A 17,244-nucleotide genomic window follows, 5' to 3' on the forward strand; every position below is an offset into this window, starting at 1 on the left:
TTCACCCCATGGGGTTAAATAACCCATATTATTTTTCGTGGGGTTTTTTAACCCACGTCTCACTAAAAATAAAATGTGGGGTTTATTATCCCATAATTTTTTATGTGGGGTAAAAAAACCCATATTATTTCTCTTAATGCTTGTAATTATCAAGTGAGAATTATAAAATAAATATTGTTTGGAGTTGCAACATAAATTAAGTACAATACATGTACATTTTTTATCAACTTTGTAACAATTTAATTAATTAATTTTTTTTTCAAATTCATTGATATACAGTACCTGGCCATAAGTGAGTCATAATTTTATTTTTACACTATATATTTCATTGAAAAACCTATTTTCATAAAAACTTGTTGTGAAGTCAATTTTAGCTCAATTTTCATGATTTTTTCACTGAAACATGCAGAATTATTCAAATTTTCTTATCTTAAATGATAAACAAAATGATACTTAAACTATTGAGAATAAATCATAAAATATTGTCATGACAAAATTTTCTAACCTCAAATTACTATGATTTCTTAACAAATTGAAGTCTTAAAATTTTTGTTTTGCACTTGACCTGTGATTTCACGGTAATGCATAAAGATAAAACTATTTTGAAATAATGTGAAGAAACTACAACAAATTCTGCATTTTATGGTGTTTTAGACATTAAAAAGAAACAATAAATGACACTGCAAGAATATTTTAGAAAAATGTGTTTCCTAATGAAATATATAGTGGAAAAATAAAATTATGACTCACTTATGGCCAAGTACTGTACATTTATCACTGCATATGTAAATTAGACATGGCATAAGCATGATAAGAAGGGAATTAAATTATATTTTTTTGACTGACCCGTAAGTGAAAAAGTAAACAAATACGGATTAAAAGTTTGAAAGTTAATCTAATATTCCAAGTGGGGAGAGAAATGAATATAAAAAAAGACATTGGAGTGGACCGGCAATTTCATCAGAAAAACAATGTAAAAAATAACGTGACTTTGTTTACGCTAGCGTAGCTCACAGGTTATTGTTTTCACTATTTTACTGATAAAACTGCCGACTCCTCAGTCCTGTGACCTGTTATTGAACACTGTTGATCGTGAATCACATAGTAATGATAGTTGTTCTACTTACATGGAGTTTAGTTTGAGCTCTGCTGTTTGTAGCATAATGGACTTGATTCAAACAAAGACAAAAACTTCTCTACTTTTCAAAGAATGTTTTTGAAATTGATTGAAAGAGACCAAATCAAATCATGACTTGTGATACTTCTAATTCCTCATTTTGGCACCATTGTCACCCACATCTTTTTCTTTCCCTATGTATAAGTCGTACTCTAAGAAACATATGGGTGACTCTGACAAATAGCGTAAAATTCAAAGACTAAACTGTTATATTTATCCGGAATTTGTTTTTCAGCTACACTGACAAAAGTTAAGTATATTATACTTATAGATGTTTATGCCCACTGGCCCTGATTTGGGAATAAATCCCATTGTATTCCATTCTAAATAATCTGTAAATGCAGTAGCTTCTCAATCCTAAACCAGAAAAATGCTTTCTTTAAAGTGATTAAAAGAACCAGTTCGTCTTCTTTCATGCAATATAACACTTTTATAGCTTTTTCAAAGGAATTAATAAATTTAAATCATAAAAAAAGAGATGAAAGAAGACGAACTGGTAGCGTTTGGAAGGTGTTATGGAATAAAAATACCACACCAAGCAAATTTACATGAAATAAAATGAAAGAAAAGACCTATAGCCCTCAAGGTTTCACTGGTCAGCATGATCAAGGACTCTAATAAATTCATTCAATACGCATACAGGTACGGACTGACTATATAAAATCTAATATTTATTTTTGAATATTAATTATGTCTATAAGGCAGCTACAAAGCTCCTCCATTTTTCAATAATTTATTTAAATTTTTAAAACTTATAGCCTTGAGTAGAGAACAGTCTCTCATTTCCTTAAATGTTTCAAAAAAATATATATAAACAAATATTTTGATAAAGTTAGAATTACTAAATACAAGAAATTTATAATTTATCATTTTAGATTAAGAAAGACCATACTTTTACAAGAAAAATAAATCCATACTTGCCAAATTTCATTGAAATATAAAAAATTTCATTGTAAAAATAAGACAATGAGTTATGGCCAGTTAAGAAGAGAACACAATACAAATTTCATTGAAATATGAAAAAGTTACTTAAGAGAACACACTAGTGACTATGTACATGATGATGGATTCTCCCTATATAAATTTATGTTCTCTTTTAGTTTTACAATTTAATCACTTAGGATTAAGAAAGACCATACTTTTACAAGAAAAATAAAACCATACTTGCCAAATTTCATTGAAATATGAAAAAGTTATGGCCAGTTAAGAGAACACACTAGTACGACTGACTGTGTATTAAGAGAACACACATGATGATGGATTCTCCCTATATAAATTTATGTCCTCTTTCAGTTTTACAATTTATCTCTTTTTACAAGAAAAATTTTACAATTTAAGAGAACACAATCACTTATGACATGATGATGGAAGTAAAAGACAGTTTTACATTATACAAGAAAAATAAAACCATACTTGCCAAATTTCATTGAAATATGAAAAGTTATGGAACACACTAGTACGACTGAATTACATGATGATGGATTCTCCCTATATAAATTTATGTTCTCTTTTAGTTTTACAATTTAATCAAGTTATGGCCAGTTAAGAGAACACACTAGTACGACTGACTGTGTATTACATGATGATGGATTCTCCCTATATAAATTTATGTTCTCTTTTAGTTTTACAATTTAATCACTTAGGATTAAGAAAGACCATACTTTTACAAGAAAAATAAAACCATACTTGCCAAATTTCATTGAAATATGAAAAAGTTATGGCCAGTTAAGAGAACACACTAGTACGACTGACTGTGTATTACATGATGATGGATTCTCCCTATATAAATTTATGTTCTCTTTTAGTTTTACAATTTAATCACTTAGGATTAAGAAAGACCATACTTTTACAAGAAAAATAAAACCATACTTGCCAAATTTCATTGAAATATGAAAAAGTTATGGCCAGTTAAGAGAACACACTAGTACGACTGACTGTGTATTACATGATGATGGATTCTCCCTATATAAATTTATGTTCTCTTTTAGTTTTACAATTTAATCACTTAGAAATATGAAAAAGTTATGGCCAGTTAAGAGAACACACTAGTACGATTAAGAAAGACCATACTTTACAAGAAAAATAAAACCATACTTGCCAAATTTCATTGAAATATGAAAAAGTTATGGCTAGTTAAGAGAACACACTAGTACGATTGACTATATGTATAACATGATGATGGATTCTTCCTATGTAAATTTATGTCCTCTTTCAGTTTTACAATTTATCATTTTAGATTAAGAAAGACCATACTTTTACAAGAAAAATAAATCCATACTTGCCAAATTTCATTGAAAAATAAGAAAGTTATGGCCAGTTAAGAGAACACACTAGTACGAATGACTGAGTATAACATGATGATGGATTCTCCCTATGTAAATTTAAGTCCTCTTACAATTTATAATTTTAAGTCTCAACTCTGTTTTAAGTTGTTATAATCTGCACCAGTAAGAACATTTTAATAGAAAAGGTCATATGTTATATGTAGGCATTCACAAATTAATTTGGTAAAATTAAAAAGAAATGTTGGAAAAGTATTCCATGAAGATACAGTACATTTTAATCTGTTTAATAAGAAATATATGAAGAAGTTGAGTAATACATGTATGAATTCTTATTTATGAAAATAAGTTGCAAATGATTTTGAATGAGCAAACCATTGTATTGTTTATTACCAAGAACCATACAGTTCATAGGTTTAACGTATATACATAAATCAGTTGTACAGTATATGTATAACATTTCAATGTCATTCGAACATTATGAAGCCTTACATCAGAGACATAAATAACAGTTATTATGTCTCTGCTTACATCCAAGTATTTGGAAATTTATCAATATGTCAATGACCGTTTTCCATGGCAATAACACAATAATTATCAATTAGTAAAATTACAAAAAAAAGTTAATTTTTTTTTTTTTTTTTTTTTTTTTTTTTTTGTATTTTCATCAATGAACACTTTGAAATGTGCTTTTTACTAGGAAAACTTAAAAAAAAAATTTAGAGTAGCTAGTTACTCTGAAACCAGCTATGTATACACAAAGGGATATAGTAAACAGGAAATGGTTCGTGTAATGATCAGTCTGTGTGGAAATGAATTCTTGAATATATGTATATACCGGGTATATCATCATATAGACTGAAACTCTGAAAGGTGTGAGAACATTCCTTCGGGCAAAATTCTCCAATATATTTTCAAAGGTGTGAAATAGGGATAATTCACTGATTTCAATTTAATTGATCTTTTACAAATTTATACAGATTTTCAGAATTAATAAATTGAAAATCAATCTGCAATTCATCCCTTTTATGACAACACTAATCAAGGGGTTTTAATTAAGACTGTTTTTTCATGATTCAATACTCCAATTAAAATCATCATAATTTAATAATTAGGTACATAAATAATACATGGCTTCCTCTCTCTCTCTCTCTCTCTCTCTCTCATTCTCTCTCTCTCTCTCTCTCTCTCTCTCTCTCTCTCTCTCTCTCTCTCTCTCTCTCTCTCTCCTCTGTATAAAATTATTGCACTTGCAGTTATTTTTTTTTATTTTTTCATTTTTTTATTATTTTTTTCCCCCAGAAAATTTCAATTTTAGTTGTTGACAGGATAAGTGGAATAAAAAAAACCATGCAGAGAGAGAGAGAGAGAGAGAGAGAGAGAGAGAGAGAGAGAGAGAGAGGGATATAAAAGAATTTAACAAAAAAATTCTGTTGGTTGTATATCAACACTTGAGGGGAAGTTTGGAATAGGTTAAGCATGTTAAGTATAAAGCATTCTGAAATAATCAGGCCTTTGATTTTTTTTTTTTTTGGGGGGGGGGGGGTTGTTACCAAATAACGATGAAATGTATAAGGAATATTGTTTAAGGTTTCCGTTAATACTCTATAATTGGTGTTGATGTACATGGTTAAGGTTGTGCAGTTCTTTAGATTTAAATATATATGTAGTAAAAATCACTTAAATACGTGTAAGATGGCTGCATCCCTCTACTTAATTAACCTGACTACAGTTTTTCAGCAAATCAGTTTTGTTTTGTCTTGTTAACTTGCAATATATAGTAAGGCACGTGTTCCTGTCATGCAGTTGTGTGAAATTAATTGTAAATGTGAACATATGCTTTATATCTTATACATGTACCATTTTTTTTTCTATTTCGATTATTATCTGTAAGTTGAGTGACTGTAGACAGAAGTGTAACATGAAAATAACGATATTTGCCTTCCAAACTTTAAAGTTTCTTTCATTGTTTATATACCAAGTGTTCTCCGGAGACAGCTTTTGATACTTATGAAGAATTTAAATCAAGATTCTAGAAATTGTCGTTTTTCTTTATTAAACTTTCAAAATAAAATGTTACTGTCAAAACTATTGTTAAATGAAAAATACACTAGCTTTTATTGTTTAGATGGGAAAATAATTTCAGGTTAATGAAATGACCATATGTATTTTAAATCTTTATCTTCGATCTTAGAAAGGGACGTAACTCTGTAAAGCGGATCGTATAATACTTATATTGTCCTCAGTAGTAAGAAGACTAGATTAGTAGATAGGATATGAGACATTTTGAAAGGAAGAATTAAAACTTTTATTTTATTAATCATTAATTTATTGATTAATACAGCCTTTAATTTTTTCGTAAACGTTACAAAAGATATTGACCATGATGACATCGAAACGCTAAATAGGTTTGGACGGAACCATTCATATTTTTGCGCAGGGGTGTCTTAAAATAAACGGAACGTGAATTTGTTTCTTATTTTTAATCCGAGTTGGATTCAACGGAAATTTCCTCAACCTTGTTGGTTTTATCTATTTTCATAATCTTACATTATGTTTGAATAATAATAATACAGCAACTAGAGTCTGGAGTTAAACCTACCCACCCCCTTTTGCTAACTTCCGAGAAACCAATATCTACACACCCCAGATCTACATAATCCAGTTGCGTTTTACTTCTGAACAAACTAACATTTTTAATGCTGAACAAACTGACACTTTTAATAAATAACTTTACATGTCCAGAGTTTGAAAACCCGATAGAAAAAAAAGATGTGAAATATGATTAAATTCCATCAAAATCAGATCCTAACAAGAACAATATTAAAAACTTTGAATTAAAAAAAAAGCGTACAATCTTTTGTATTACTCCTAGGTTGAGATAGAAATGTTGAACCATTATTTTAAAACCAGAAATTATAACATTCTTGAAAGTACATGTAGACTGCTCTCAGATGGGACTAGACGACTATTATGCAATATAAACAGGAAATGACAGGTGTCACTACTTAGGTGTGGAACCGAATCCTTGTATATATACACGTGTGATGTACGTCTGGGTTACAATGTACCCCTCGGAATACAGCCCTGAGGGTGAATCTTACAATATATTTTCTATATAGTGTGTACAGAGTGGTTCGACCATGCTCTACGCGCTGAAGTTATTAAAAAATGATTGCATACATGTGACCCCCCCCCCCCCTCCCCCATACCTAGTACCATAAATACGCGATTTCCATGCATTTGTAATATGGGATAAAATATTATTGATATAGAATAAAATTTATAAAATATAGATTAATGGGGGTGGGGTGGGTCGTAAGAATTTAACTTTTGTTTAATGATTTAGACTTTGATATTCCTATCATGCATTTACAATCAAACAAGTCCGAAGATTGACCGGAGAGTCCATTATCCTCGTATAAAAAATACAATTAATTTTTTTTTTTTACAACAGACCGAGAAGAGTAAGGGGTATACTATTTTTGAGACATAAACGGGTGTGAACAAAAAATCTCGATTGCATATCATGTGCTTGATAAAGGGGCCGAGCAAGGGACGCTTTACGCGATCGTACATATTAGGCCTAATATTTATATGTAATATGCTTGTAACGGTGGATTAATCATGTGTTGATAAATAAATAAATAAATAAATAAATAAATAAATAAATAAATAAATAAATAAATAAATAAATAAATAAATAAATAAATAAATGAATGAATGAATGAATGAATGAATGAATGAATGAATGAATGAATGAATGAATGATGAATGAATATAAAGATCTACTTCAGGTGGGTCATCATGTATTCGGCACTTTAGTAAACGCTTCGCTTAATTAATAATCGGGATATATTACAACAAATATAAGATGTTTTAAATAGTTTAAGTTGAATTACAAAGATCTAACGGAAATAATTGTAAATATAATTACCGAAATTAATTAAGTGTAAATCGCTAAAATGAGTAAACCGGGCCCGCTACCCATTTTAGTCACCTTGAAAAGGACAATCGGCGATAATGATGGATAAACATAACATTTTAATTCAAAACTGTCAGCGAAGGCAAATCTTATAGTAATAAACTATGTCCGTAAATTTCATGAAGAAATAATGTGTATTCATCTCATTATTGTCAAAAACCCGGTTTTCAGTTTCGAAATTCCCGGCCGGCCCGGCCCGGGTTTCGCTACCCATTTTAGTCACACTACAGAAGAGCGGAAAGGAAGAAGACCACCTGTCTGGATGTACAGGCCTAATGATGGATGATGGAATTAAGAACTTTATTTTAACAAGGATTAATTCACGCAAGTATTTAAATCAGTCTGATTGATTTGGCGTGTGTGAATTATTCCATTAACATCACAAAATGTCCAATTGGAATTCTGCTGTCAGTCAGTGTCTGAAGGAATTAGTTTTGTTTACATGTCAGTGATGTAAGTATTAGCATGCTATGAATTTGGGGGTTATTTCTTGCAAAACGGAATCAAGCTCTATATGATAGATATTAGAGGAATATACATGGTCAAAAATTAATATAACTTTTATTAGTTTTCTTAGTCTTACTCAACAGTCAATTTAGGGAGGAGGAATATCTGTCAGGGTGTCCCATGTATCAGTAGGGTATGTCACATTGTGCCTGTCTAAGGTTAATCAAGTTCAAGTTCAGTTTATTTATGGATTCTATAACATAAGGTCTGTGCGAATGAGTTCAATAATTAATCCCTGCATGTACTTTTATGGGGTACTCACAAGGGTGGATCTTAAAGTGATATAGATGTGAAATTTCTATTTTCCTTTTAAAAAACTGTGAACCAAAAATTATCACTTTGAAAACAAAGTACCAATCATACGACATGTATGGAAATACCTTATTGAAGAGTTACTGTAGCTCCAAAGTTTTTTTTTTCTAATTAGGTCAAACATGAATAAAGGTCAAGGGGTCAGAAATCATAGCATGCTCAGAAATATCTTGCAACAGACATATGAAAAATCTATCTCTTCTAAATCAAAGTCATAAGGAAGAATTAATATTTATGAAAAGTATGTCATACTTCAAGGTCAAGATATAATGGTAAAAAATCATGATAGTGTAATCTGTATTAAGAAAGGAATAATTCGCACAGGTAATACATGTATAATTTGAACATGTTGAAAGCCCTATCTCATCTCATTCAAAAGATATGACCAAAGTTTAAGTTTTTGTGACATTGATAAGCTGACCATTTAACAGATGACAGATGAATAAGATTTAATGTCCTCTCTTATTCGCTAAGGTGGGGGACAAAAATCAAAAGAACTCATCAAAAGGGATTGACTGACCTTGACCTGATAATGCATATAGATGCTTTCTGTAAAAATAAACGTCTTCTTACAATAATTTAGTTTATAGTTAGAAAGTTTAAGTATCATAAGAAAAAGAAATATCATGTTTGACATACATGTAGATCTATTTCAATGAAAAAAAGTGATATTGTCAGAATGAGATCAATATTGCCTGACTGCACCTTGCAGGATGAAAATTTAGTTTTAATAATTTCAGAACTTCTTTTTTTCTAATTAGAAACCAAAGAATTTTCGATGAATTCCAATTATATATTACTAATAATTATAATGTACATGATCTATGTAAAGCCTAAATTGATTCGTTATCCAATGTAGATTTAACAGTCGAGCTGGTTGATGACAGGTATAAACTTAAAAAAATTACTAGTAGTAAATAAGGTACCGTAAAGGCGTAGTACATGTATACAATGTATATGTTGTCTTATTTAATCATATTCATTGTACCTGCTTTTTTGGCTGATATTAAGTGGTTATTTCAGCTTTTTTTTTTTATTCAGACAGAGTAGCATAGAGATGCAATTAATTTCATTTTTCATAATATTCATTCATTCATAAAAATAATAAAGATACCTAACCTAATGATAAAAAAAGAAGAATAAATCAGATTGGTGATCAATATCTAAAGACATGATGGCGGATCTAAGGGAATACTGTAGGTTGTAATATTTTCGTTCGTTTATTGCTTTTCTCATTTACCTAAGACAAAGCGACATGAGATATTTGTCTCATCTTTTTTAATTATGATTATGGCTAATTGATTTCAAACATTTAGCTTATAAGTCATGTATTATAGTCTAAATTTATGAGCGGTGGATCCAAGGGGAGTTGATATTTAAATACTTGTGGTGGATCAAAGGATACTAATGATTTTTGCAAATTTATTTCAACGTTTAGTTAATATTTCTGTGTGTGATCATGATCTTAACTAAGAAGTGGTGGATCCAAGGCAAGTGGATATTAATTGTTTTGATAGCCATAAGAGTTGTGGTGGATGTAAAGGGAGTAGATAGATATTTGTAATAGGTCAAAGGATAATAATGATTATGGTTAATTGATTTCAAACATATAGCTTATATGTCATGTGTGATCAAGATCTAAACTTATAAGTGGTGGATCCAAGGGGAGTGGATATTTATCTTTTTTAATTATTTGTGTTTGATCAAAGGTTATTAATGAATTGTGATCATGTCTAATTTATTTCAAACATTTAGCTCGTGATCTTAATTTTAAAGTGGTTGATCCAAGGCAAGTGGATATTATTTTTAAATATTTGTGATGGGTAAAAGGACATTACTGATTCCGGCTAATTGATTTCAAACATTAAACTTATATGTCATGTGTGATCAAGATCAAAACTCATAAGTGGTGGATCCAAGGGGGGTGGATATTTATCTTTTTTAAATATTTGTGAATGATCAAAGGATATTAATGATTTATGATTATGGCTAATTTATTTCAAACATTTAGCTTTTATGTCAGGTGTGAACATGATCTTAATTTAAAAGTGGTGGATCTAAGGGGAGCGGATATTATTTTTAAATATTTGTGGTGGGTAAAAGGATAATAATGATTATGGCTAATTTATTTCAAACTTTAATCTTACATGTCATGTGTGATCAAGAACTTAACTTATTAGTGGTGGATCCATGGGGAGTGGATATTCATTTTTTAAAGAAATATTTGTGGTGTATCAAGGATATTAATGACTATGCCATAGTCATTAATATCCTTGATATGGCTGATTGATTTTAAGCATTAAGATTATATGTCATGTGTGGTCATGATCTAAACTGATAAGTGGTGGATCCAAGAGGCATAAATATTTTATTTTTAAATATTTGGGTGAATCAAAAGATTTTAATAGTTGTACTTTGTGATTATATATAACTGAATTGAGTTCCATTAATTAAATATGTAGATATATTGCACATGAATTAAATAAATCCAATCTTATTAGTGGTGAATGCAAGGGGAATGGAGATTTAAAAAAAAATCCACAAACTAGACATCATATAAACCTAACATATATAAATATACATTAGTTAAGGAAAGAGACCCTCTTTGGACACTGTGAATTGGTTGCTATTGTGTTGGTATTAAATTTTCTTGTTTCATTTTTTTAAATATTCAGATTAATGGTCATCGATCAAATAATCTGTGAAGAGTTTTATGATGAATGTTTCATTTTGGGAGGCAACTGCCTTAGAAACCTGTTTTCATATAAATCTTCTTTTACATAAGCAAAAATTTGAAGAATGAATACTTGAAAATTTGAAAAATAATAGATATTTGTTATAACTATCCACTTTTATAAAATGAGAAACAGAGAAGATACTAATGATCCATTAGTCTAAGAAAAAAACCCAAGTTTTTAGGAATTATCTTACAGTAAATATATCAATACATGGGATTTAAAACCCCATGATAAAGAAACGTGGGAGAAAAAACCCCATATGACAATATAAGCAACATATGGGTTTAAAAAACCTACATTGATTTTCGTGGGGTTATTTCCCCCATGGGGTGAAAAATAAACCCCATGGGGTTTTTGTGGGGTTTTTTGTGGGGTATTTTTAAGTTCATGTTTCCCCATGGGATTTTTGTTTTTGAACTCAAATATCTCAAAAACTAGCAGAAAATGTTGAATTTTTTTTTTCATAAATCAATTTGATTATAAAAACCCCACCATTTAAAAAAAACCCTAAGATGATAGCTTTAAAGGAAAAGGGTGCGCAAGTTCGGAAAAATGTCCATTCCGAAGTTGTCCGTCCCACTGCACCAGGATATATCGTATCGACATGAGAATGGAAATTACCATTATTAATTGGCAATACTGATTTTTAAAAAAAAAACATGCTACAATTACAAAACTGAAGAATTAACTTTCATTATATTCATTCATAATTTCATAAATTTTGCAAAAACTGCATGTACACACACACAAAAAGGTCACTTTAACAAAATTGTGTCATTTAGGGAACAAATTCATTATTAATGTGTTTGCAGATACCATGAATTCATTATAAATACATGCATTGTTTGCTGAGTCTGTGTTTTATGATACAGTTAGGAATCTAACCTAAAGAAAGAAATCAAAATGCTGATGTGAATTATCAAGGTAGGATTCTTCTCTGGTTTATGACTAGATGAACTATTAAAAGTATATTAGCTGATATGTCTAATATATTTAGATGTAAGAGATTTAAAAGACCATATTTTTCTTTCCTTATCACAATTGTACAACTCTAAATAGAAATGGTACACTGCACTTGAAAACTAGCAGGGACTATATTTTTGGCGGAATGGTGGCGTATGAAAATATCTTCTTTTCTGTCTCTAAAAATTATTATAGAACAATGAATTTAGTTATTATTTTTACACAATCAAAGACTTGCAGAAATTTTCAAAAGTAAGTTAAATTAATATTAAGGGACTAAATTTTCAAAATATATCAAATAGATATGATTTTTCAAACAAACTATAACTATGTTAATTTTTAAAGTTTCAAATCTAAATACAGATTTGAGCAAAAAATGCGTAAAAAGTGTTTTTTCTCTCTTAGTAAATGATCAAAACTTTTTGTTTTTGTATCATTTTGTATCTTTATGTGACAATTTTACCATATGTGTAAATAAGAAAAATTTAAATATAGGAAGCACATAAAAATAACTAATATATCCTAAAAATTTAAGAAAAGTAGAGAAAATTCGGATTAGCCAATATCCCTTTTAGTTAAATTTTTTATGTCAATTTGGTAATATCATCTTATAGGCCCTTCATGGTTGTATCTTTTTATGTAAAAAGGAAAATGACCTTGACCTGACCTTGTCTCTAATATAAAACGGTCAAATTTAATTTCACTGATACCATCACTTAGTGATATTGTATTCTTGATTCTGTGAAAGGATGTATTCGCTTTAACAAAAGAATTGACCTATAGGAGAGAAAATTTCCCGGAAAAAGTGACATTTAAAATCTATCTTCATTTGTTGTTTTCTACCGTACATATGTCTAAATTTTTTAAATTTGTACTTTATACCTAAAATTTATTATTTACAACTTTACAATAACCCTCCAAAGTTGATCGAAACATCATTTTGTCCTTTAAAGCGTTGATTTTTGCATGAATTTTGCCTTGAAGTCCATCAGGGCAGGCCTGCCCCTAAATAAATTTGATATTTTGATAGGTTAGGATGTAAGGAATAATTTAAGATAAGATTTTTTTAGGGGCACCCCTGCCCTGGGGTCGAAATTCACAAAAAACCTACAAAGAATAAGGAAACCAGATTTTCATAATCTGCTTTAAATTTATGCTGTTCATTTTTATAGTCAGACTAGCTCAGTTGATATATGCGCTGACTTTTATACCTTGGATACTCTCCTTTTAAAGTTAGGGGATCGAATCCACCTGGTACAACACTTAAAGTTTTAAATTTTGCCTTTTCAAAGACTATTTTAATTTTTTTTTATAGACTTGTGTATTTTTCCTTCAATTTTCTATCCCTTCTGCATGCCCATTCTTAATATAAAAAACACTAAAGAGATATCAAATATTTTTGTAGTAACAATCCAATGTACAATTGTCAGTCAGGTGGAACGAACCTCAGTATAAGCACACTTTCTCCGAGGACAAGAATAACTCACTGTGTGTTACTCAATACGGGTATTCTTGGCAGCATTGAGCTGCGATGAATTTCAATTGTATATATTCCTTTGAATTTAATCACATTGATTTTGACTACATATTTCAGTAAATGCACTCCCTTGGATTTCATTTAGGCCTTTATAATTTGCACACATTAATGACAAGTTTTCATTATATCCACGGATTAATAGCCTAGACATAAAGAATAGAATTTCAGAGACAGAAGACATTACCTTTATGCACAATGAGAAGTAAAGACAAATATCAATTAGGCCCATTACATTTGGAGATAATCTCAGAAAATAAAAAAAGGGCTCCCCCTATCTCCACTCACTGAAATAAAGATTAAGGAAAAACAAATTGTTATATGTATTCAGCCTAGTGTCATGATTCAGAACGGAAATCGACAAGCTTTTTGTAGAGAATAAAACCAAGCCCGGTCCTATAGGTCAGATCCCTATTTATAATGAAGTGATCCTTTCATCAATTTTTAAATACAAGAAATATGAGAAGAATCCTACCTTAATGACAATACGTCGTCGACATTTCTAAATGTCGAGTTGAAGGCTACAGCAACTGTTTTCTTCTTTTCACGCATAGTTATTTTTTAATATCAACTTCAGAGTACTAGTGCACAGAAAGTTTTTTATTGAAATAATTTTGCAGATCTCCAATGACAAGGTGAGTAAATTTATACGAGTTCCATTTGCGCACTTCTCGAATATTATGCATTACATTATTCTCAAAGTTCCTTCACTGCTGTTCATATCTTAGTGAGAAGAAAATAATATTTTCTGCATAGAACCCACTTTATATTTTTGATTGCAATCCATCCGTTCTTAAAAGTAAGAATAAAAGGGAAAAAACTGAATTAGATTATTCATTTCATTATTTTATTATATACATATGTATCGAATCGATATTTATGATTCCCTTTCTATAAGTTCATATCATTCCTTTTACTAGTATTCGGTTCACGTATAAAAGAAGCTTTAAAACCTCGTGGAGGCGGTTTCGTTGTCCAGTTTGACATTGATCTCTGACGTCCTTGCTGTGTTGTTCTCAGTGTTTATTTTGACCTCTGATTCCATTGCTGGAGATTCCTTTGGACTGTTGTCCTCAGCTGACTTCAGACTAGAGCTACACAGTCTGTCTATAACCACGGCGCCGATTATAATGGTCATCGTGTTGCTTGTAGTCCGGATACGGTCACTTCATTCAAACCAAAGATACGGTTATATCACAAATGATATCACAGATGAAATTTTGATTGGATTAAGAAAGAATTTGAATTTTAACTGCATTAAGTAAAGGAAAAATATATTTTACTTCATAATTAGTAAAATGCAATTTTATTAAAAATGCTTGAAAAATCTTATGTTTTAATGTTTACTCACTTGTACCATTCCAGTGCCATCAGTAGACCTATGTTGTGTACTTGAACATCTAGTGAAGACAGGACGACTAGAACAGAGACAATGCTGGCGCTGGGGACGGAAGGAACAGCCAGGGAGCCCACGGAAGACAACAGTCTTAAAACGAAAAGGTATTATTTCTGCACATAAAGGTAGCTGATGTTTATTTTAATTTGATTTGTTGACTTAGTTAGATTAAAGAAAAGAGCCAGGTAAAAACATGTATATATAGTTTTATAAAATGATATTTTGATGAATCTGGTGTAAAAATGATCAGAAGAATTTGGTAGTTCTCTCTTTTTTCATATAACCAAAAAATATAAACTTCGCCTAAGATAGATTAATGTATTTACCCGATTAAGAGTATCTTAGAGGCCGCTAATGACATTCCCTCTAACTGTACCAAAAACAAGGCAGATAAACAGATAAATATACAGCTTCCTAGTCTTTCTAAAGTAGCTCCCACAGGGACAAGGAAGTTAGATATTCTGGTGTCGACATGTAACTTGACGTCAAGTGTTTTCAGCATTTCTGGTATACCTATTGCACTAACAATACCAGAAAAACGTTATGTACTTTCCGTACTCATATACACAATTAAAAAAAATCTTCAAAATACTTATGGATTGAAATCGTCACACAGTGCACTTACATATAAATAGATTTCTGTTCGATTCTTGAAAATATTGTATATAAATGTATAAAATCTATATCCTCACAAAAGACATTTTAAAAAAAAGAAGGCAGAACAACTTATAAATTAATCAAGGTAAAATTCATATGATTTTTTTTAAATGCATTGCTGGGAGACAGTTCAACATTATTTCGAACCTGTGATCCGATGTAAAAATTAGACAGAACTTGAAATCTAAACTTATGAGTATCCTTTCTTTGCACGAGAGGGTTCAAGAAACGAACACAACTGAATGCATTGAACGTACGTGCTCGGCGGTCCAAATACAGTTAACCAGGGTCGGAGACAGGCGCCAAGGAAAATGAAAGGGTTTTTCCTGGTAGCTATGAAATAAGTAATCGGAATGAGGACCAACTGATGAAAAATGATTCCAACAGAATGAGCCAGAACAAACATTCCAAGACTGCTGAAGACGTTTTCTATATCAGATGCTTTAAGAATTGCTGTAGCAATAAGGCTTGCAACTCCAACGGGGGTCATCCTGAAATATCATACTGGGGGTATTACACAGGTTGTGTCCTACTCATATCCTCAACCAGTAATCTTACACAGGTATCTGATGTAGATATCACATAAATTAAACAAATACATTAGGAGGAAAGTGATTATTAAAAAAAGAAAAAGAAAAGTCTTATATTTTTCATGTTGTTATAAAGATTCTGAAGTAAAATTCAATTCCATGCACAGAATTATTGGCGAGAGCTTAAAATTAATTGCTTGGTTTAATTTTTGTCTTCATATATTACATGTAACGTTATATTATAATCTTTTAATCGATTTACAGGAGCTTATAAAACTTGTGTATTAATGGAAATAAAATTAACTCACCAAATAATCCAATTTAAGAGATGGATGACAATGATGGATATGGTTTCAAAAAATTCTGTGAATGGGTCTGCGCGTTTTCCTAGCTTACTGGCTGTGATGCCAAAAAGAGTACAGGCGATGATAAGGCCTAAAATATAAAGGTATGAAAACAAAATAGATCTACAATCATTGTGTAGGACAAAACAAACCTTATTTGCTTTGCTGTAATTTTAATTTGTTTATATCGTGATTTTGTTTTTTTTTCGTCAGGTTTCTGTACAACTGTCTCCAGTTATTTGTGTCTTGTGCATTGAGACAATAAATATATAAATACTGTTTATCTCTTTGTATTTACCTAGTATATTTAGACCTCCTGTAGAGGAAACAGATTTATGAACAACTGTTACCGAACTATTGGTCCCATTCATCATCAAAACTCTTGTAGATTGGGAGTATTTTGTCTGAGTCTGCAACAAGAATCCAGGATAAAAATAGGTAAGATTTTTTTTAATCAATAAGAAAAATCAGTTTCTTATTCTTCACTCTTTATCAATGGATTTCTCTGTATATCCGATCACGACACGGACATATAGGGAATGCTTACATATTCATGGCGTCTACATGTATTTTTTAAACAAAAATATGTGTTGCTCTAAAAAAAAGATTCAAAGAATCTGTGCCGCTGTAAGAAAGATTCTTACCTTCTGGAAACAAGCAGTAACCAAATTATCAGGAAACAGATTTCTGGAAAAAATATTAAACATTTATTTATTTCAGCTTAGAATTTTGTCCAACATCTTGATAGTAAACTTATAAACACTACTTTGGAAATTCAGCATTTTTATAGACTATAAAGTAAATAAATATAGTAAATAA

At 30.4% G+C, this 17,244-nt stretch overlaps 1 protein-coding gene across 1 annotated transcript; it reads right to left on the reverse strand.

Annotated features, from left to right (window-relative positions):
• Positions 1-14,391: 14,391 nt before the first annotated feature.
• LOC134264120 (excitatory amino acid transporter 2-like) lies at positions 14,392-17,132 on the reverse strand. Its single transcript, XM_062746417.1, has 7 exons — positions 17,070-17,132; positions 16,724-16,835; positions 16,390-16,516; positions 15,809-16,042; positions 15,221-15,415; positions 14,850-14,984; positions 14,392-14,664 (listed from the first exon to the last, which is right to left on the reverse strand). Exons 1-7 carry the CDS (start codon positions 17,130-17,132, stop codon positions 14,445-14,447), a joined length of 1,086 nt encoding a protein of 361 aa, XP_062602401.1. The 3' UTR covers positions 14,392-14,444.
• Positions 17,133-17,244: the final 112 nt, after the last annotated feature.

This window comes from Saccostrea cucullata, unplaced genomic scaffold (assembly GCF_032062105.1).
Source record: "Saccostrea cucullata isolate Sc308-1 unplaced genomic scaffold, CSIRO_AGI_Scuc_v1 ctg10612, whole genome shotgun sequence".
NCBI lineage: Eukaryota > Metazoa > Mollusca > Bivalvia > Ostreida > Ostreidae > Saccostrea > Saccostrea cuccullata.

Coding starts and splice junctions, on each gene's coding strand:
- LOC134264120 (XM_062746417.1), bottom strand. CDS start 17,132: ATGTTTAATATTTTTTCCAGAAATCTGTTTCCTGATAATTTGGTTACT. Junction 14,985..15,220: donor TCTAAGATACTCTTAATCGG/GTAAATACATTA, acceptor TTTCGTTTTAAG/ACTGTTGTCTTCCGTGGGCT. Junction 14,665..14,849: donor ATGGCACTGGAATGGTACAA/GTGAGTAAACAT, acceptor GTTTGAATGAAG/TGACCGTATCCGGACTACAA.